At 34.9% G+C, this 23,514-nt stretch overlaps 1 protein-coding gene across 2 annotated transcripts in view; it reads right to left on the bottom strand.

Annotated features, from left to right (window-relative positions):
- Positions 1-7,111: 7,111 nt before the first annotated feature.
- Positions 7,112-23,514, bottom strand: part of LOC107549259 (adherens junction-associated protein 1-like) — a 68,541-nt gene continuing 52,138 nt past the window's right edge. The window contains exons 3-6 of one of the 2 annotated variants that reach the window (XM_016230282.1): positions 15,506-15,593; positions 13,316-13,558; positions 10,336-10,458; positions 7,112-7,702 (exon numbers count right to left, since the gene is read on the bottom strand). In XM_016230282.1, the coding sequence (XP_016085768.1) occupies positions 10,386-10,458; positions 13,316-13,558; positions 15,506-15,593 (404 nt within the window). In that variant the 3' untranslated portion in view covers positions 7,112-7,702; positions 10,336-10,385. Of the gene's footprint in view, positions 7,703-10,335; positions 10,459-12,996; positions 13,559-15,505; positions 15,594-23,514 lie in introns of those variants that run through there. The other variant, XM_016230274.1, reaches the window with a different exon arrangement.

The raw sequence follows: 23,514 nt of genomic DNA, 5'->3' as shown, positions 1-23,514 counted from the left end.
GTTTAGCCATCCACAAAAGATACAGTCTCATCTGGTTCAATCAATAGGGGGAAAAATTGTATTAAATGTTAGAGGTGCAATTTTTGCAAATAGCTCTGAATGAATAGAACATGAAATAAATATTTTCAGAAACAATCAGCAGTAATATGCCAGCATACAGTGCTTTTCTTTTTTGAATGACTTTTATTTTCAATATCATTGTCCCAGTCCAAATAACACCCCATAATCATTTTACAAACATTTGATGGTGTTTATAGAAAGACAGCCCATTTCATTTTAACATCTTATTAATAGCAACTTGAGAGAGTACTAAATGTACAGATTCATTCTGATGACAGCTGCATTTACAGTGGCCAAAACACAGAGAGCTTTAGAACAAGAATCAAATCAATGTCACCTGGAAATGTAACTTTACCAATACCTACAAAAAGAGAAAGAGAGAGAGAGACTCAAAGACACAAAATAAAAGTACACAGCACTATTTCGACACAGAGACTGTTAGTTCATACAGCATCCGTGTATGTTTTTATGTGTGTTTTCTTGTATATTGTGTTGTGTACTATATTCATAGATCTTATACAAAAGAAAAAAAGAGGTACTCATCGATATATTAGACACAAATATAAAAAGTTACACAAAGTACAAAGTTTTTATTTCTATGGCAACAACAGGACATGTGTCAGGTTGTTTTCATATGGAATATGGAGCAATGTAATAAATTGTACCTGCAACAAATCAAAAGCCAAAGACCATCTCAGATACTCCCTGACTAAGCCTCAGTAAAGAGTTTCCGGTTTCTATAAGTTTCAACGGTTTTTACGGATCTCTGTCACACAAGGAGGAATTTGGCGTAATCTCTCCTGACAGCCCTGGGCTTTTGGGGGGGACATTTAGGAGTACGCTCTGCACCATATGAAACCTGTCATCATGAAATGTGACTCCGGAAATATGCGTTACTTAATAAAATAAAAAAAAGTACAAAAAAAGAAAGAAAAAAATGAACAGAACTGAAGTCAACAAAGATTTGTGTCCGTAAACATTAGATAATTGACTTTTATAAAATAACACTTTCATAGATAGATGATGCCTGAGTATAGTACCACATGAAAACAAAAAAATACAACACATGACAACAAAATAAGCCTTTACAATAAGCAGTATGTAATTTACATGTCAATAACGAAGAGGGCTCTGATTTAGATGCATTTGTCATATAAAAAAACATTATATTGCACTGGATTCAGCAGGTTTAATTCAGAGAAAGTTCTGATAGACTCGAAATGAATGAGAAAGCACATTCAAGTGTAATGCACAGATGATGAAAATGGTCAATTGTCAGTTCCCTAAGCTCCGCCCCAATGGTTATTGTTGTTCACTAAGACAAGCCTTATGGTGTGTGTGCACACCAAAAGCGAATTTAATTATTTGCGCAAGTATATTAGCCTACATACAAAGTCAACGCAAAGAGGCATATAGACTTGAATTCACAATTGCTGCAAATGTGCGATATTTAGGGTTGGGTATCGTTTGAATTTGATCAATTCCGATTCCGATTCTGCTTATCGATTCCGATTCTTATCAGTTCCCAGTTTCGATTCCAATGCGGTTAAAAAAAATGTATTCAAACATTTAGATATCAAACACATTTATTCTGTGTCTCTTTTTGCAAAAAATTTAGTTGAAACTGAATACCATGAACAAAAATCAGCAGGCTACATAAAAACTGGAATCGATTAAGAGCTGTTTGTGTGCAAAATAGAGCTGCCCAATTCTGGATAAATTTAGTTTTTTTTTTCAATTCATAACTTACATGTGATTTTTTTAAAACAAATATCACATGTAATTTATAAATGAATGATTCAATGACTCACTTATTATATTTTCTATTTTCATTATTGGATAAATCAGTGTTTTTGAATGAATCTCTTGAATGAATGATTCAAAGACAAATGCATTTTTAACAGCTCCTTTTCGCCATCTACTGGTGTAACAACGTAATCGATAAATCTTTATTTGAAACATCAAATTACTTTCAAAAGGTGATTTACTCTATTTTAATCGCTACTTTACACATCAGTGTTTATATTCAAACTATAAACTTTTATCCCCGTACTTCTGAGATTATCTGAATGATTGTAACGATACTGTGTAGTTGAAAAGATTCTTTGTGATGTTGTTTTGTACACATGACAGCTGCTCTCTTTAGGTCAGCGGCAGAGCAAACACAGATTTTAATGTTAAAATCACAGGGACGAACAGAGAGTTGATCACACCGTTGTGATCGCACAGGTCAAAGGATCGTCATTTAGGATTAAGATCACGTTGGGGTTTGAATAGTGTTCGAGATCTTTAACGATCTGTTTAATTAAAGTGCTCTGTCATGTTGGTGGTGACACCTCTCTTGCAACATGTTAGCTTATCACAAATATTATACTTAGCTGTTACTTGCTGATCACAAGTGTAGCAAAACACTATAGCGCTTAGAATAGCAAGGAAGGTCCTGGCAGATCGCAGAATCGGGTCTTCACAAATGGAAAAAAACATGGCTAAAAAGTATCCGATTCCTGACCTTAAGTATCCAATTCTGGAATTGGAATCGATTTTCGATTCCCAACCCTAGCGATATTCGCCTCAAGTTGAAAAATTTCAGCTCGAGCGGGAAATACGCATGACTTGTTGTGGCACAATCCAATCAGTGAAGAGCTTATTGGCACGTCTGGTTTGACACATCGGGCTGTATCAGAAAATGGAGGAGAGCTTTATTGTAGCCATCTGTGGGCACCCTGAAATTTATGACTTCGCTTTGGTTTTGGTGTGCACACACCATTACAGAAATTAGCAAATCTACATAAAAAAGCATGACTTATATATGAATAATACATGAATATTCTTACGGGGGATGAAATTAAAATTATTGTTATCCTCAAATTTTTTCTTTAAAGATACTTTCTGTAAAACGGCATTTAAAACTATCTTAACATGCTTCCATAAGCTTGTCTTATGATATGGCAAACGGTTAGTAAGGTCCAGTAGGATTGGTCAGTAGTGTTTTAAGGCGGGGCTTAGCACAAAGCCAATTAACCTTTTATCCAGCAGATTTTCATTCAACTGATTCTGAGCTTTGTGTCAAGACTGAAGAACAAATCAACATTCCACACTCAAGTCAAACTCCAGACATGTTTATCAGACTCACAGCACAAATCTACTCCTTCTTTGCCAGTCAGTCAGGTCAAATTTATTTATTTTTTTATTTTTTTAAATGACTTTCAGTTTATTGAGCTGTCAACTGAGATGGTTTGGAGCCACCTGAAGTGTTTTTAATTTAACCAATAAATAAATAAATAAAAATAACATTTTCTTTTTTCAAAGAGTCCCGTTTAGCACTTATTTGGACTTTGGAAAAAAAACCTTACTCTCTCTTGAAACCTGCAAAACTTTAATGCATCTTATCCCATGAAGTTTCCTAGTAATTCCTGGAATTTCCTAATTATTAGGAGAACTACAGCTACAGCAGAAACAACAGTGTTTTTGAGGCTTGGCACAACATCAGCGTATATTTGTCTGTCTGTCTGTAATGTCTGCAGCGAATTATGCAATGTAGACAAAAATCTTTTTTCAAACTTATCCACTGATACTGTGATAAAAAGGATTTTAAAAAATCACAAGATAGAATAGAGGTAAATATATAGAAAACACATATACACATGTACATAATACAGAGCTTTAGTGTTCCAGTATATAATTAGTAACTTTCTAAATACCCAACATGATTGGCCAGTGTGGTTCACATGATCTCTTAAATTGGTCAATTATAGACAATTGTGGAGGGAAAAAAAAGAAAAGAGTTGACAACTTAATATGTATTGCTGTCTTCCAAGGATGAAAACAGGAATCACAATTCTCTACTGGTTCTAAACATTTTGAGTAACATCTGAAAACCTGTTTAAATTTACTCCAAGACGTTTGGAAATAACTCTTTTCCTCGTTCACAGTGTTTGCCTTTGTACAATATGTAATTGTAACCATTAAACATCTGTTTTGGGATAAAATAATAGTTATCCTCCCTCTTATTTTCTTTACCCGTCATGTACAGAATAACTGTCCTGGTCTGTTTATATACTGCTACCCACAGCGGAGCTCTTTGGTCTAGTGATGCTTGAGTAGTGTTGCGATCACACACACACACACACACACACATTCTCTCTTACACATACTCACACGCTAATCCAAAGTGTTATTTGTTCCTGCTGACTTTATCAATAAATGAAACTGATTGGCAAGTTTCATGCTGTTTGTATATTACTGCATTTCTGATTATATTAAAACGATTGGCACTAGACTTTTCTGTTTCTGATGATAGAATATTAGCCTTTTAGTTAGTTCTGCTCAAATAAATCAAACTGTGAAAAACTATAAATTATAAACTATTAGCTTAAATTAAATCGTAGCACACAATGAAAGGGACATTCATGGTTTTGTTTCGGATTTAAATATAGAAGTAAACAAATGAAATCAAGTTTTTTTCTATGAGTCTATGCACAAGGCTGATAACTGTCTGGTGATTTATTCAAATTAAGCTTTGTTATTAAAACGTAGAGGAGGTTTATTAGCTATTTTGTAATGTTTTAATAGATAATTGATTGTGTTATTTAGGCTCGACCCACAAACTAACAGTTGTCTGGTAATTCACGGAAATCAAACACCTCTCTGAGGATCTGTGAGTCCGTAAACATGATTAACCCGTACATGTAATTTCTCATCAGTGATAAAAAAAAAAGGAAACTCAACAAGCATCTGACGTATGGCTTTGGCAAATCAAATAAGCTTTAAATGAATACTGAATCTGGCTTCATTACAGAAATTAGCAAATCTACATAAAAAAGCATGACTTATATATGAATAATACATGAATATTCTTACGGGGGATGAAATTAAAATTATTGTTATCCTCAAATTTTTTCTTTAAAGATACTTTCTGTAAAACGGCATTTAAAACTATCTTAACATGCTTCCATAAGCTTGTCTTATGATATGGCAAACGGTTAGTAAGGTCCAGTAGGATTGGTCAGTAGTGTTTTAAGGCGGGGCTTAGCACAAAGCCAATTAACCTTTTATCCAGCAGATTTTCATTCAACTGATTCTGAGCTTTGTGTCAAGACTGAAAAAACAAATCAACATTCCACACTCAAGTCAAACTCCAGACATGTTTATCAGACTCACAGCACAAATCTACTCCTTCTTTGCCAGTCACACAGGCCAGTCGTCTGTTCAAATTTATTTATTTTTTTATTTTTTTAAATGACTTTCAGTTTATTGAGCTGTCAACTGAGATGGTTTGGAGCCACCTGAAGTGTTTTTAATTTAACCAATAAATAAATAAATAAAAATAACATTTTCTTTTTTCAAAGAGTCCCGTTTAGCACTTATTTGGACTTTGGAAAAAAAACCTTACTCTCTCTTGAAACCTGCAAAACTTTAATGCATCTTATCCCATGAAGTTTCCTAGTAATTCCTGGAATTTCCTAATTATTAGGAGAACTACAGCTACAGCAGAAACAACAGTGTTTTTGAGGCTTGGCACAACATCAGCGTATATTTGTCTGTCTGTCTGTAATGTCTGCAGCGAATTATGCAATGTAGACAAAAATCTTTTTTCAAACTTATCCACTGATACTGTGATAAAAAGGATTTTAAAAAATCACAAGATAGAATAGAGGTAAATATATAGAAAACACATATACACATGTACATAATACAGAGCTTTAGTGTTCCAGTATATAATTAGTAACTTTCTAAATACCCAACATGATTGGCCAGTGTGGTTCACATGATCTCTTAAATTGGTCAATTATAGACAATTGTGGAGGGAAAAAAAAGAAAAGAGTTGACAACTTAATATGTATTGCTGTCTTCCAAGGATGAAAACAGGAATCACAATTCTCTACTGGTTCTAAACATTTTGAGTAACATCTGAAAACCTGTTTAAATTTACTCCAAGACGTTTGGAAATAACTCTTTTCCTCGTTCACAGTGTTTGCCTTTGTACAATATGTAATTGTAACCATTAAACATCTGTTTTGGGATAAAATAATAGTTATCCTCCCTCTTATTTTCTTTACCCGTCATGTACAGAATAACTGTCCTGGTCTGTTTATATACTGCTACCCACAGCGGAGCTCTTTGGTCTAGTGATGCTTGAGTAGTGTTGCGATCACACACACACACACACACACACATTCTCTCTTACACATACTCACACGCTAATCCAAAGTGTTATTTGTTCCTGCTGACTTTATCAATAAATGAAACTGATTGGCAAGTTTCATGCTGTTTGTATATTACTGCATTTCTGATTATATTAAAACGATTGGCACTAGACTTTTCTGTTTCTGATGATAGAATATTAGCCTTTTAGTTAGTTCTGCTCAAATAAATCAAACTGTGAAAAACTATAAATTATAAACTATTAGCTTAAATTAAATCGTAGCACACAATGAAAGGGACATTCATGGTTTTGTTTCGGATTTAAATATAGAAGTAAACAAATGAAATCAAGTTTTTTTCTATGAGTCTATGCACAAGGCTGATAACTGTCTGGTGATTTATTCAAATTAAGCTTTGTTATTAAAACGTAGAGGAGGTTTATTAGCTATTTTGTAATGTTTTAATAGATAATTGATTGTGTTATTTAGGCTCGACCCACAAACTAACAGTTGTCTGGTAATTCACGGAAATCAAACACCTCTCTGAGGATCTGTGAGTCCGTAAACATGATTAACCCGTACATGTAATTTCTCATCAGTGATAAAAAAAAAAGGAAACTCAACAAGCATCTGACGTATGGCTTTGGCAAATCAAATAAGCTTTAAATGAATACTGAATCTGGCTTCCACATTGTTTGATAGCTTTTAAAAAAAACTTCAACATTTCATTAAACCTCCGCTCACAGATTAACAGTCCCAAGAGTCCAGTTGAATTGGGTCTGTCTGACTCATAAGTAACCTCGTTTGTATAAAAATAGAGACTATTCCTTTAAAACGGGGCCTAGTAACAATGTAGTGAAATTAAAAACCTGGGTATACTATTCCTCACTTGGGTTCATTTTTTTTCCCCTCTAAATGAGTAGTGCTCCATATAAATATTTTTTGGACATTTGTAACACGTTTTACTCAGCTATTTCAAATACATATTCATACTTTTTATACAAAAACGGATGACAGATTGATATTGGGAGACAGTCACTGAAATGACTTGATGTGTCTGTAATTTTCCACAAAACTGAACGCGTCCTATCTATATATGTAGTGGCACATAATGGCATTATTGGCACAAAGTTCAGGAGAGTCTTTTCTCTACACAAGCAGACATATCGTGTCAGAGAGCGTCCCATGGCCTCTCCACTCCAGCACACCCACATGTGCAGTAATACACGTATATAATATATCAGCTCTAGGTATATCATCTCTAAAATGATCACATGTCTATGGAAAATAATTTGGGAGTGGTATCCATAGCACTGCATCAGTCTAGAAAAATAAACATCTTCAGTCCACTTCTAGAGAGATCCAACATTTGTACAAAACTGCCTGATCGCCTCACTTCCCGTCTCTTTAATTGCTTGTCGTTGTTGTTCTTGTGGTTTTGTTTTGCTTTATTGTGTTTTAGTCTTTTGTGTTTGATTCACAGGTTTTCCAATGAGATCCTGAAAGATAAATTGAAAAGATTCAATTTAAGTATTTAAATATTAAATTGACTTTTTAAATAGAATAAGAACTGATAGTGTAACGTTGTAAATAAACTACTCTAAAAGTATGTAAGAAAAAATAATGATTTAACTTACATGTTACTTTATACAACTTGAAATGTCAACAAATATGACCCTGGACCACAAAACCAGGCTCAAGTCGCTGGGGTATATTTTTAGCAATAGCCAAAAAAACATTGTATTGGTCAAAATGATCGATTTTTCTTTTATGCCAAAAATCATTAGGATATTAAGATCATGTTCCTTGAAGATATTTTGTACATTTCCTACCGTAAATATATCAAAACTTAATTTTTGATTAGTAATATGCATTGCTAAGAACTTCATTTGGACAACTTTAAAGGGTTACTCCACCCCAAAATGAAAATTTTGTCATTAATCACTTACCCCCATGTCATTCCAAACCCATAAAAGCTTTGTTCGTCTTCGGAACACAATTTAAGATATTTTGGATGAAAACCGGGAGGCTTGTGACTGTCCCATTGACTGCCAAGTAAATAACATTGTCAAGGCCCAGAAAAGTATGAAAGAAATCATCAAAATAGTCCATCTGCCATCAGTGGTTCAATCTGAATTTCATGAAGCGACGAGAATACTTTTTGTACGCAAAGAAAACAAAAATAACGACTTTATTCAACAATTCGTCTCCTCCGCCATTTTGGAGAGTATCCACTGAACGCAAACTGCGTATGCTGTTCTGTGTCAGCCGTGCTGCATGGATACGCTGTTTTCGTTCAAATCAAAGCATAAATAAACATAGAAAAAATATCCGTGTGGTGCGGCTGACACAGACAAGTAGAACAGTATACGCAGTTTACGTTCAGTGGATACTCTCCTAAATGGCGCTACGGTGACGCGGAGATGAATTGTTGAATTTTTTATTTTTTTTTGCGTACAAAAAGTATTCTCATCGCTTCATAAAATTCAGATTGAACCACTGATGGCAGATGGACTATTTTGACGATGTCTTTCATACTTTTCTGGGCCTTGACAATGTTATTTACTTGGCAGTCAATGGGACAGTCACAAGCCTCCCGGTTTTCATCCAAAATATCTTAAATTGTGTTCCGAAGATGAACGAAGCTTTTATGGGTTTGGAACGACATGTGGGTAAGTGATTAATGACAAAATTTTCATTTTTGGGGTGGAGTAACCCTTTAAAGTTGTCCAAATGAAGTTCTTAGCAATGCATATTACTAATCAGAAATTAAGTTTTGATATATTTACGGTAGGAAATTTACAAAATATCTTCATGGAACATGATCGTTACTTAATATCCTAATGATTTTTGGCATTAAAGGGCATTTTACGGGTTTGGAACGACATGGGGATAAGTGATTAACGACAAAATTTTCATTTTGGGGTGGAGTAACCCTTTAAAGGCGATTTTCTGCACCCTCAGATTCCAGATTTTCAGATAGTTGTATCTCGGACAAATATTGTCCTATCCTAACAAACCATACATCAATGGAAAGCTTATTTATTCAACTTTCAGATTATGTATAAATCTCAATTTCGAGAAATTGACCCTTATGACTGGTTTTGTGGTCCAGGGTCACAAATACATTAGTACATATAGAAATTAACATTAACCTAGACTAAGTAATTGATAACACTTTACAATAGGGTCCATTTGTCATTATTAGTTAACATGAACTAACAATTGAAAAACCTCTGCTTCTAATCTACTTCTGCATTTTGTTCTTAATGAATGTTAAAGTCAGTATTTACTAATATGAGGGTTATTATAGTTAATTAAAACTAAAACCATAAAAAAATCTGTTACTTTAAATAAAATAAATGTTAACTGAAATAAAATAAAATATACAAAACTTAAATTTAATTCAGCTAGTTCCCAAAGAAACATTTTTCATTTTCATTTAGTTAACTTGATGTACTACAATTAACAAAACTAAACATTAAATAAAAAAAACAACAAAAAAATATGTATACATTTAAAAAAACACAATAAAAATGACAAACACACACAGAAAAAACTAAATCTGTAACAACAATTAAAATAGAAACAGAATATATAGTTCAAACTATTAATAGAAACAACCATATTATCTCATGATAGTAAAATAACACTGACTAATACAATATTAAAATCAAAAGTTGTATCTGTTAATTTTATTTAATGGACCTGAGCTAACATGAACTGACAGTGAACAGTTGTATTTTTTAACTAACGTTAAAGATTAATAAATACTGTAACAAATGTATTGTTTGAAAAATAAATACTGTAACAAATGCATTGCTCATTATGTGAAATTGTCACCAATTATTTCTATAAAAAATGTTCATTGTTAGTTTATAATACACGTGTTACCATTATATTAGTATTTTCATGTCACACTATATCTCTGCTGTTGGTGTAAATTCTTAAAAGATACAATTTTTAAAAGATATGAGCCACATGTCTGCAACTCATTTAAATTCTATGGCTAGTGAAATATTCGTGTTGAACCCTGAGGAACTGTGATTTTCTAGTAAGTACACAAGCACTGGAAAACCATGTCAGATTTACACCATGTGGACTTCAGAGTCATATGAAATACAGTACGTACCAGGGCACAAATTGAAGACGTGGGCTCAACCCAAAGGTAGTAAAGGGGCCTCAACAGGAGATCTCAAACCATTTCTCAGACACAAAGGCCACAGGGATTAGCTGCCTTTCAGAGGGCGATGGTCTGGAATAGACAGACAGATCAGCTCTTCAGTCCTGCAGATATAAGCACTTCTGTCCAACTCCCTGATTCAAGCCTCTTTTTTATGTGGGGACTGCATTATACCACAAACAAAGCACCCACAGTTACATTTCCTCTAAACCCTCTCATCTAGGCTTTTGTATTCTGAAGCATACAGTATTAAATGAAGCTGCACTGAAATTATTCATACAATTTAAAGCTCATACTCAGTCTTTTGTAAAGACCAGAGCAATGGAAGGACAAAAAACAAGACTAAACAACTGTCACAACATATTTATCTGAAAAAAAGACTCTCTGGCAGATTAAACTGGTTATTTCCAAAATGCACATTAAAGGTTAAATTATTCTATTATTGAAGATTGTAGCTGAGAAAAACATGTTTTAAAGCAGCACTTTAAGCACTTTTTTTTAATGAAGACATGCTTGCATTCAAAAACAGTTTAAATGTAACAGAATGCAGGGGGTTTAAGACCTCTGACATTTAAAGCTGAACTATCAACTTGACAAGCTGTCATAAATATCTCAAAAGTAACTCATAACTTCATGAAAAAACAGCATGAGGCATGATGCAACTGCCAGAGAGTCTGTCTGCTTGTGAATGGCTGTAGTGGTGGTGCATTATAGCGGATGAATTTAAAGATGCAACTTCTCTAAGAATGTTTTAACATGGAAACTGTCTCTCAGCTTAAGAACAGTTCAGAAAAAGGTACACAACTCTACACTTACACTGTAGGCACAAATATGTAATTTTAATCACTTGAGCGATACAGTCCCACATGTGGGATCGTTATTTCTGTGCCCCTGGGAGTACGGTCACACATATGGTATTTAGAATGTACAGTAACGTCACATAACTGCCAGATTAAAATGTGCTTTCGCGCTTTGGCTGGAGCTGAGCCAGTGATGGACGCAATCTGCGCTTGTCATATATCACAATTATGCAGTGTTTTCAACCACATAATGTTTATTTTAAGTTTCAGACATTAAATAGACATAACTACTAGAAAAACAATACATATATTGTTTGTAAAATACACACTGATGTCTATGGAAGGAGTAATAACAATCCATTCAATTATAATTTGACGAAGTGCTTTATTCATATTGGATACGCATTATGTAGGCAGGACAGCACTTGAGGGGGGACCGCGGTGAATAAAGGTCTCTCTATTCTTCCAGTTCACCAATCACTTACTTTCATGTATTTCGCGAGAAATGGATGAATTTATGTGTTGTAAATCCGACAGATAAAGTATGTTTCTCTGAATTGCTGTACAATTAACGCCAATCACGTGTTATAGATCAACTAACAAGATCATAATAAAGGTTTGTAAATGACAAAACACATTCACTTTCACGTATTTGAGAATAGGAATATCAGTTTGACACGGTTAACAAGTTTGTGAATATTTTGAATAAAACATGAAAAACGAAATAAAAGCGATACATCTGTCATACAGCGCTATTGTGGCTGCAGTGTTTCACGTGCCAAGCATGACGTGTCGCCATGGAAATAATAATGCGACAAAATAACAAACTCATTGATAGTGAGGGTCAGTTAGAATATTTTAATCTCACGCGTGAAAAGGTTAAGATACTAATACACTCTTAAAAATAAAGGTGCTTCACGATGCCATAGAAGAACCTTTAACATCTGAAGAACCTTTCTGTTTCACAAAAGGTTCTTTGTGGCGAAAGAAGGTTCTTCAGATTATAAAAAGGTAAGAAAGAGATGGTTCTTTAAAGAACCGTTGACTGAATGGTTCTTTGTGGAACCAAAAATGGTTCTTCTATGGCATCGCTTGAAGAACCTTTTGAAGCACCTTTATTTTTAAGAGTGTGTGTACCTCTAAGGTACTTATATATGTTTAGGGGTAAAAATGGTACAAAAGATGTAACGTTTCGATTTTTTTACCTCAGGGTGCCAGCCCAGTAACATCTTTGTACTATTTTTTCTGAGATTGCACTGTAAAAAAAAAAAGTAAATATATTCAACAATTTGACTAGTCATCTCAGGTTACCTAATTGATTTATCTTTATATATATATAAATCAATTGGGTAACCTGAGATGACTAGTCAAATTGTTGACTATTGTGAACTTTAGGGTACATTTACGCGACAATGATTTACAACAAAACAGAAAAGTTTTCCTTTGCATTTTTGAAAAGTTTTGCTTGATCAAACTTGATCAAAATGATCCCTGTTCACACGGATCCGTGAAAATGACTAAAACACTGTATTATGCATACCAGGCCAGCAGTTAGAGATGTCACTTTGTAAAGAAACATTTCACATTTTTTATTTTTTTATTTTTTCATTGTTTTTTTTCATTATCATTTTGTGTTTTTATAGTTTACACAGAGACAATACTGGTATTATTTTCAAAAACGTGCACTTTGAAACCCGTTCTCAAAAGTTTGCATTTTCAGGCACTGTTCAAAGTGCCATTGTCATGTAAATGAACAGCCAAGACAGAAAAAAAAGTTTTTTTTCCGTTTTTAGTTGAAAACTGTGTCGTGTAAATGGCCCCTTAGTTGAAAAAAAAGGCAAAATGGCAAACAGCCAGGGTTAAATGTGATGTGCACTTTAAACAGCATGTTATACATTTGTGCATAATGTTTCTTCTGCTCTGCTTTGGTCCAGTGTTCAAGATTTTTAGCATGAACATTATTTCTGACAGCACTAAACCTACTCTAAGCTATGAGGAAGCCAAACCCTGTCAGAATGTATGGACAGGGCTGTCAGTGCAGTCTCTTCGCTGTCCAAACTACTTGGTCAGCAACAGCAACATCCAGCCCAGTTTTTTCTACAGAATATATATTAATCTTGGACCCTTGCCTGTTTCCATTGTAGGAGGTCTTGTAGATGGGTGTGTGCTGGATCATCTCATCCGTGTACACCGGTATGCCGGCCCGCACGCACTCGTGTGAGCACTGTAAACTGTCATTGTAGGCGGTGAAGATGTCCACCTTACTGGGCACGCGGGCGGGCGTGAAGTCGGTCAGGTTTTGACAGCTCTCCTCTTGTTGGTTGATCTTTCTCTGATGGCTGCTGTGTCGGCCATTCCCGGACTGCGCACAACTACAAAAACACGCACCAAATTCACAAAGCCAACATAAAATCATACCTTGAACCGCTGTGTCTGTCCTACATTTAACATGGACTGGGGAGGCAGACACAGACAAATTTAGCTCTGTTCGAAACCTAGTGAGCCTCCTCGCTGTGTCTTTTCTGAATAGGAATTCTGATCGAAATGGTACCTCATAAATGACTGATCTGAAATGCTCTACATAGGCAACAAAGTGAATCTCTGCAGCAAAATGACTCAACAAAAGCTGATTTCAGTGTAACAACTTGTGAAGATCAACTTGATAATCCAGCATAAATAGAACACACAAATTTAGGGTCAAATAGTATGTTTCTCATGATTATTTTTGGTGATTTTATGTTATTTTTATTCTTGAAGAATGAAAACTTCTCTAGTTAACTCTAGAAGTATCTGTAAAACATTTGTTTTTATTGCTACTACTACCACTACCAATTGCTTGGGAGTATCTTGGATAATGAACATTTGAGGTTTTAATTATTTAATTAGTTTTAATTATTAACATTGTATTCATATTATTTTTGTTACCAAACTTTTTTATGAATAATCTTCAGTTTTGAATCAATCTTGAATAATGAACATTTATCTTGCATCTGTAAAAAAAAAAAGTATTTTTATAATTATTTAAAAATATATAATTATTATTATTATTATTATTACTACCATTTTTCTGAAGTAATTTTCAGTATTTGTTGAATCTTGGTTAATGAACGTTTTTGTTTCTAAATATTATTTTTAAAATTATTTTATAATTAACCATTTTTAGAAATAATTTTATAATTTAATGAACACTTACTTTGTGACCAAAACTATATATATAGCTCCCACATTCATACATTTTTGGTGATGTTATTTTATGTGATTTTTATTTTTATTCTTGAATAATGAACACTTCTCTAGTTAACTCTAGTAGTATCTGTAAAACAGTAAGTTTCTAATTTATTTACTTTTTTTCATTTTAAAAATGATTACTACCAATTTTTTTCTGCAATATCTTGGATAATGAACATTTCAGTTTTTAATCATTGTTTTTTAAAATATTTTTTAATTAACTAACATTTTATTAGTATTATTTTTATTAACATTTTTTAGAAATATTTTTCAGTATTTAATGAATCTTGAATAATTAACTTTTCTCTTAAATAATTCATTATTAATATTATTATTATTACTACTACTACTACCACTACCAATTGCTTGGGAGTATATTGGATAATGAACATTTGAGTTTTTAATTATTTAATTATTTTTAATTATTAACACTGCATTCATATTATTTTTGTTACCAAACTTTTTTATTAATAATCTTCAGTTTTGAATCAATCTTGAATAATGAACATTTCTCTTGCATCTGTAAAAAAAAAAAAGTATTTTTCTAATTATTAAAAAGATATATTATTATTATTATTACTACCATTTTTCTGAAGTAATTTTCAGTATTTGTTGAATCTTGGTTAATGAACGTTTTAGTTTCTAAATATTATTTTTTAAATTATTTAAAATTATTTGCATTTATATTAGCATTATTTTTTATAATTAACCATTTTTAGAAATAATTTTATAATTTAATGAACACTTTGTGACCAAAATATATATATATATATATAGCTCCCACATTCATGTTGCAATGCATTCTGGGATTGTTCTCTCTGCAGAAGATTCATAGAATTCCAAAAGAAGGTATCTTAGGTGTCTTAAAACACTGCCTACAGAAGAAGCTCAACAGGTTTGGGAAAAAAGCTATTGTGTACGAGTGTCCAGATTGCTGGGTGCAATAAGGGGTCACTGTCCACATTGACAGACAGAGTGATAGAGAAGTACAGATAATAATCAGACAGAGGGACAGGAATAGGGAGAGACAAACAGGAGGAACACAGACAGAAGTCACTGACAAGGTGCTGAAAGAAAAGAATGTTTCCTACCAGTTTTTAAGGACTAGAGTCGTGATCAAGGCTGCAACGATCATGATGAGGGACACAGTGATGGTGATGATCTGGTGAACAGCCAGACCTAAGAAGAGAAAAAACAAAGACAGCACAGTTATCAATGTCTCCATGGCAACTAATGTGAGCGCTAGTGCCTTTTGTAAGGTATTTAATTGCAATAACACTGATACTGCATCTTAACATGTACTGCTCTATCTATGCCAGCGTAGCTTCTTCTAAGCCCCGTCTGCCACGTTACAGTAATTTAATCGTTCATTTGACCATTTCACAAAGTCTGGAGCATGAAACAGCTTGACTGGGAGAAGATGGCAAGCATACCAGCTGGAAAAAGGTCAGCAAACAACAATTAATGCAGAACAAGAACTCTCTGTTCCAGAATAAAGAGTGTCACAAGAACTATGAGCTACGCTGTCTTTCTCACTCCGTCACTCCCGAATGGATAGAAATGAAACCCCGCAGGGAACCACAGTTACAGACTCTTAGATATAAAGAGTGCCACGACTTCCATTTCTTGCTGGAGCTGATAAGAGTGAAGGAAGCAATTTTATGGATTTCCCCATCAATATTAAAGTGTTTGTGTGCGGGTCTGTGAGGAACAGAAGCATCCATATTAAAGTATCTGGGTATCTGGAATATGAGAATGCTGCACAGCTTGGCATGTGAGTGGTTAGTTTGCCGGAATTTAGGGAGTTCCCAGGGGCGATTCTAGGATTTTCATTTTAGGGGAGCTCAGACACCAGTGAGGGTATAATAATAATAATAATAGCCTAATAATTAAATATATATAAAAATAAGATAAAAAATGTTTGATTAATTGGGGTCGTATACTAAACGTATTGCAGTATTCCACTGTATTGCATAGATAGGTATAACATTTGAGTACTGAATAAGCCAAATTCAAGTCTTCATGATCTCACACACACAACCTGCTTACTGTACAAACACAACATTTTACTGTTTGCATTTCTAGTACAACCCTCTTTCCTTAGCTCAAGTATGCAAACCTCTTTGCAACATGCACTGGAATATGTATTATATTGAAAGTTCCATTTTCAATTGAAAATGGCAACATGATCGTTTTATAAAGTATGCGTTCATATGTGCTTCATTTTCGCTGGAGGAAACAGCTGCGTGTGTAATGAGGGGTGAAAGCAGTGAAAACTTAGGCTACAGTAGATGGGGAATCGATTATTGCTCCCCCATGATATTTTGTAAACTGGATTTATGACAAAGAACTGCACAGATGCAGATATTATAACAATCTATCGATAAACACACCTTGTCCTCTGTTTCTCGCTCTGCGCCGCCACGCTCTGCGGATTGATAAAGAACACACTGAAAGATGGGGAGGAGCCGATCGAAGTCTGCCACCGTTTTCAAATGAAATTTATATATAGCCCCCCTAAAAATGGCCTAGCGACGGCCATGGGAGTTCCACTTTTCCAGCGTTAATTTATTCACATAACCATTTCAGAGTTATAACACTAGTTAACCTTACCTCACCTCGCACTGTAGCTTCACATGGGGCTAAGTGTCAACCTCAACATGTGACAGAGCAACATGGACTGATTTCCTTTGTAAGTTATTGTAGCGAATTTAGCTCACAACAGGAAATATGAATAATTAACCATACCTAGTTATAATTAACTATTCATATTTTAGATCCGCTGTAGATATTTAGCTGACCACTCAGGGTCAACTGTCTTGTCAATTCTAAGAACGTTAATTTCCTGGTTAAGGGAAATAACTTTCTTACTGTACAATTCTACAAAAGCTTGTAACGTAAATCTGCATGATTAGGGACTCCGGTTATGAGCAAACAATGAACACGTCAAGCGTGATACAAGTAAAGTTTTATTAACTACAATAAACACTTAACCTAGTCTAACAGAATACATAAACACATAAACTGGTCTAACATCCTACATACACACATAAACTGGTCTAACTTATCTTCACTGGGGGGGGGAAATCCATAAAAATAGGGGACAATGTACTGTATTAATTATGAAGGAATTTAGGTGTTTTACCTTGAATTTTGCACTTCATTGGGTTGTATTTTAGGGTTAATGGAAATGTCCGTAAAATTACTAGATAATGTCCTGTTCTTTTTTTTTTTTTTTTTTTAGTGTTGGTTGTCTGCTCATTTCGTGTTTTTTCTGCTCATTTTTTAAATATATATTTTATTATATTTTTTATTTTATTAAAAGACATACATGTATATTAAAATACATAACTTTCAGAGTTTATTACACTGTGTCTCACAATAGTGATTCATCTGTAAATACATTTTTGCCGCCTTTGTAAATTACAATTCACAAGTACAAGATTAAGTCTGTGAAAGTGTTTCTTATTGTAAGATATGGGTGGTTGGCATAAAATAATTTTAGGACATTGACATTAAAAATAATAAAATATTTTGCTGATTCTTTTACAATTATTATGTATTCAGGTACTATGATATATTAATTGAGAGACTAAGTGCAATATTTACATATATGCATTTAGCAGACACTTTTATCAGAAGCGGCATACAAAACAAAAGCAGTGTCAAAGAGTCAACAATATGTATACATAAATATTTACTTATATACATATATTTCTATAATTTATTGATCACATGACAGGACCCTTTAAATTAATTACAGCAAAAATGTGATTTAGTACAAAACAAAAAACAAAATAGAAATGTGGTCAAAATTTGCACTTATACATCCTTATTTTAGGTTAAAGGCACATTTTATGCATCAACTACCCATATATGTTGCTTCCGCATCTTCTGTTATTAACATTTGAGGCTGAAACAAGATTTACAGTAATTGATTTACAATGTAAAGATTAAAGATTTACAATGTTGACAGAGTTTGGCAGTAATCAATAACAAACTCAGGACTGTCATTTTATTTTTACTTTGGAGAAAAATAACTAAATAATCCATTCCACCCCAGTGCCCAGTTTGCAACCACCACATCGTCAGGTTGTTTGCATTAATCAGTATGTAGTAATAAAATTGATATATCATTTCACAACCAGCATCCTCTCTCTTCCTAATGCATTTGTTTTATTTAGCTAACAGGGCAGCAAATATAAACCAACGACTGCACATCTAAAGACCCCTCTGTCAAGCTCCTGAAGTTTGCAGACGACACCACACTCATCGGCCTCATTCAGGACGGTGACGAGTCTGCTTACAGACAGGAGGTCGAGCAGCTGGCTGTCTGGTGCAGTCTCAACAACCTGGCGCTCAACACGCTAAAAACTGTGGAGATGACCGTGGACTTCAGGAGAAACCCCTCTGCACTCCCCCCACTCACCATCATGGACAGCACTGTGACTGCAGTGGAGTCATTCAGGTTCCTGGGCACCACAATCTCTCAGGACCTGAAGTGGGACACTCACATTGACTCCATTGTGAAAAAGGCCCAGCAGAGGTTGTACTTCCTTCGCCAGCTGAGGAAGTTCAACCTGCCACAGGAGCTGCTGAAACAGTTCTACTCCGCCATTATTGAATCTGTCCTCTGCACTTCAATAACTGTCTGGTTCAGCTCAGCTACCAAATCTGACCTCAGAAGACTTCAGAGGGTAGTCCGGACTGCTGAGCGAATCATTGGTACAACCCTCCCTTCTCTCCAAGAACTGTACTCGTCCAGAGTGAGCAAAAGGGCTGGCAGAATTACTCTGGACCCCTCACATCCAGCACACTCCCTCTTTGAACTGTTGCCATCTGGTCGACGCTACAGAGCTCTGAGCACCAGAACGACCAGACACAGGAACAGTTTTTTCCCTCAGGCCATCCATCTCATGAATACTTGACAATAACTGTGGAAGACACACTATTTATTCACTCATACACTTATTTATCTAACACTCATACTCAGTCTACATTTCAATTTGCACATAATATACCTGTACATACAACTGTCTATTGTTATATACCTGTACATACAATTGTCGATTTGTATATTTTTATTCCTTAGTTACTTGTTCTATTTTTCTATTTTTTATTATCTGTGTTTTTGTTCTGTCACTGTCATTCTGTTACACTGTGGAGCTTCTGTCATGAAAACAAATTCCTCGTATGTGTAAACATACCTGGCAATAAAAACTCATTCTGATTCTGATTCTGATAAGTGCTTGTTGTGCTACTGTATATGTGTGTGCGTCAGTCAGTTTGCACATAATTTTCCTTTCTATTGCCCCTTGTGTTTGGTGTGTCTCATTTTAGAGTCAATTACAGGAATGTCTCAGTGCTGGTAGGAAGGTCCAAGTTACACTATACTGTGCTGCTGTACAGAAAACACTGGACTGGTTTACTTAACCCTACCGACCTCTGGGGTGCTGCGCCCCTCAGGTTCTGGCTGAATAATCAATACGAGAGAGAGAGCGAAAAGAAAGAGAAATATAAATGGGATATAAACAGAGGAGACAGAGAGAGAGAGTCAAACACTTCAATTTTGTGCACATGTGTGCATGTTTCCAAACCTGTACATGTTTGTGTGTATGTGACATTAAACATCTGGGCCAGTTCTGACAGATTACATTAGCCTTGAGGGCCAACAAGCTCTGCTGAGTTGTGCTCCTTATGGAACACCGAGAATGTATGAAAATGAATTCCCAGCAAACTCCTCATGTTAACTAGTCTTACTTCAGCAACCAAACTAAATGAGCTGAATAAATATTTATGTCTAGAAAAATGAACTGTAATGTGACAAAAAACACTTATTAGACTGACAATCAAGGTGAACAAGAACTGCAAATAAATATGGCTTTTAGTTAGGGCTGCACGATAAATCGCATGCGATATTTAATGCGCATCTTGTCAGAAAACCGGTTCTGTAATCAGCGGTAAATCTCCATCACGTGCGTGCTTTCACATGGAGCAGCATTAACTACACAGAGCTGTTGTTCACTGACGAGCTGCACAAAAAAAATCGCACAAATATGATCGTGGTTTTGCACAGCTCGTCAGTGAACAACGGCTCTGTGTAGTTAATGCTGCTCCATGTGAAAGCACGCACGTGATGGAGATTTACCGCTGATTACAGAACTGGCTTTACTGATAAGATGCGCGTTAAATATCGCATGCGATTTATCGTGCAGCCCTACTTTTAATATATATATATATATATAGGGGTGCATAGAGTTCTTAGGATACCAGCACCAGTAACAGCTTTTGTACCTTTTTTTCTGAGAGTGTAGCAATTGTATTTAGGCTTCAACATTTATAAAAGTTGTGTTCATTTTTGAAGATTATAATGATGAATAAAACCTGAAAGAATCAGAAACTTTTGTTGGTCACAGACCTTATTTTCTGCAATAATCCAAAAGGCAATGGCAAAATTCTATTGGGTTTTATTGAGGTAACCAGGGTGATGCTAACTTCCGAGTTGGCAAAAATATGTAATTTCTGCTGCACTCTATGTTTTATTTAGAAATATTTTGCTCCCTTTCCGTAGCTCTCCGTTAGTTTGACACACATGCGTTCATTCGGACTCATGCTCGCTTGGTTAAATCTGTGAAGTTTGCTGTCATTTCTAACATTTACATACCTAACTTACCTATATGGAAATGCCTGCTGTATGCATTGGACAGCACACGCATCTGTCAAAGCACCTAAAAGGGCAAGCCATATTACTTTACACTTCTGTCAGGACCACTATCGTCAGAATGATAGATACTTAGCATAAAGTTTGGTTTGGCGGTATGGTTCTGTTCTGGGCAAAAAACCTCCCTGCCCATCCATGCAGCATTTGTTGAAGCACTTCTCTGGTTTTTGAACATCTTGTGTCATGCACATTTCCCGCAGAAGTTCAATCTGTGACCTCTATTATTTAGATGGGTTTTGTTCGTAGAAATGCATTTTTCAGTACTGTAAAACGATGTTACTAGCAGATGCTGCATGGTGTGCAGACCAACTAATTGATAATGAAATTTGTTCTCGATTATTTAAAATCAATCGGTCTAACAAGGCTGTGCGAAGTACTGATCCTGAAAAGAAATTAGTTTGTTCCAATGCAGTTTTGATTCACTATAGGTAGTGCCTTACAGGTTGCTTGTTTGGCCTGGAGGAGAATTTGTTAAGGTTCAGAAGAGTTCAGACACTCGTTTACTTCAAATTGATATTCTGACCCTTCCTGATTGCTTAGCTGGCACTGTTAATGGAAGTATACAGATGCGTCTGGGAAAAGCTCTCCCTCACTTTCCCTCCCTTTGTTCTGGGTCCGGGTCAGAGCTGGGTTAATTTTATCTCAGTCACTGGCCTGAACACTGCTCCTTGGCATGGAGTCCCCCAGCAACACCAACACATAAACATATCAGACAGCTGTTTAAATTTCCCTCTCTCTCGCGCCGTCCCTCTAACTCTGAGATGGAAGGCAGCAGATTGAATTGAGAGAGTGTGTCAGGTGTTTATGCATCTCTGAAATTTTATGAGACGAGCTCTTCGTGCTTGACCTTGCTCTGAGTCAGAACTCTTGTTGGCTTCTTGGCCTGTTGTTTTATGTATTGATTTCAGCTCGAAAGATTCATTAGCCCCCCGTTCTGTCATACCAAACCCATCACATTTGTGTAATATAAAGCTTTATAATACTATAGTAGACGAATTAATTATATTGTTATTACTGCCACCCAGGCAGAGAGAACAGGGCGTACATCACCTTGTTGCACCTGGACCTGCAATGATAGGCACACCAATTCCAATCAGGGAAAGTGTCAAAAGAGGAAAACAGCCTTGTGCTGTGGTACCAGACACCCTCCTTCCTGACTCTGCCAGTGATGGAGTCACCTTGCTTCAGGTGCTCAGGGTGAGCCTTTGTTTCCCTGGGCGCCTTGCCAATAATCAGGACAAAAGAGCCCAACCCTCAGAGTCACTATACATCCCAAACTCCCCAAACCACAAAGACGTAGAGTCCTCACGCCCAGAGATACAGCTAAGCGTTCCTGTTAAAACAAGCTGAGCTATTAAACTATTTTGGGGTGTTGTTTGTTTCAGTTGTATCAAAGAGTTCAAGGCTGGCTGATTAACATGACCCTGTTAGCCTCAATTGACAGCCATTCAAAATTGGTATCCTTTTAAATACAACATGAAATGCAAAACTAACTGTATATTATTTCTTAATAAACATTCCTGGTCTTATTGAGCAGGTGTTATAAATTCATGTAATTCCAACTGAATTTTTTTTTTCATTATCTTTAATCAAAATTCATTATTTTTTTTGGTCATAACACTCCTTTTATTATGGCATATTCAAGGTTGCATGGATAGATGAAAAAATATTAATCAGTCAGAGATTTAAAAAAAAACACTTCAGTGGGCATTTATATTTAAGTGTAAAAGAGTGCACCCCTCAAACTGAAATGGCAAAAGGAAGTTTAAATGTAAATTTGCTTTAATTAGTCATCAAGACAGTTTAGGTTTATAAAAATCGTTTACTGCATGTTAAAGTTTTTTAGGAAAATAATTAAAATATCATAAATAATAACTGAATTTATGTATCTGAATTTAAATGGGAGAGATTAATAGTTTAATAAAATCTGTAAAATCTTTTGTTAAGCTATTCACAAAAATATCACCCTAGTCAGTCAATAATGTCTGAATACTTTAACTTTGTTACAAAAAAAACTAACTATATAACTATTAAATATGAGTGTGCTTAAAAATACTATGGTTAAAAAATAAATAAATAGTAAATACTTTTTTGTACTACAAAAGAAATGTAGAGCTTTGTTTATCCTCCACTACATCCCTGCAATAAATAATACTATAAGACATTTTTCACAATCCAATCAAATCCAGATAGATAACATCAAGTCCTGTTCTGAATATTCTGTTTAACATGGAAATATATTGAATAATGTATTTGCATATGCCGTGTAGTGTTGTCTTTACAATAAAAAATGTAGAACCAGGATGTACAAAACAGATTAACAAAGATGTGATATATATCAGAGTGATATATAGCAGAGTAAACTGGTCCAGATAAAAA

The sequence above is a fragment of the Sinocyclocheilus grahami genome, unplaced genomic scaffold (genome assembly GCF_001515645.1).
Source record: "Sinocyclocheilus grahami isolate Dianchi unplaced genomic scaffold, SAMN03320097.WGS_v1.1 scaffold16.1, whole genome shotgun sequence".
Lineage (NCBI taxonomy): Eukaryota > Metazoa > Chordata > Actinopteri > Cypriniformes > Cyprinidae > Sinocyclocheilus > Sinocyclocheilus grahami.
This window is presented reverse-complemented; position numbering and strand designations above follow the sequence as displayed.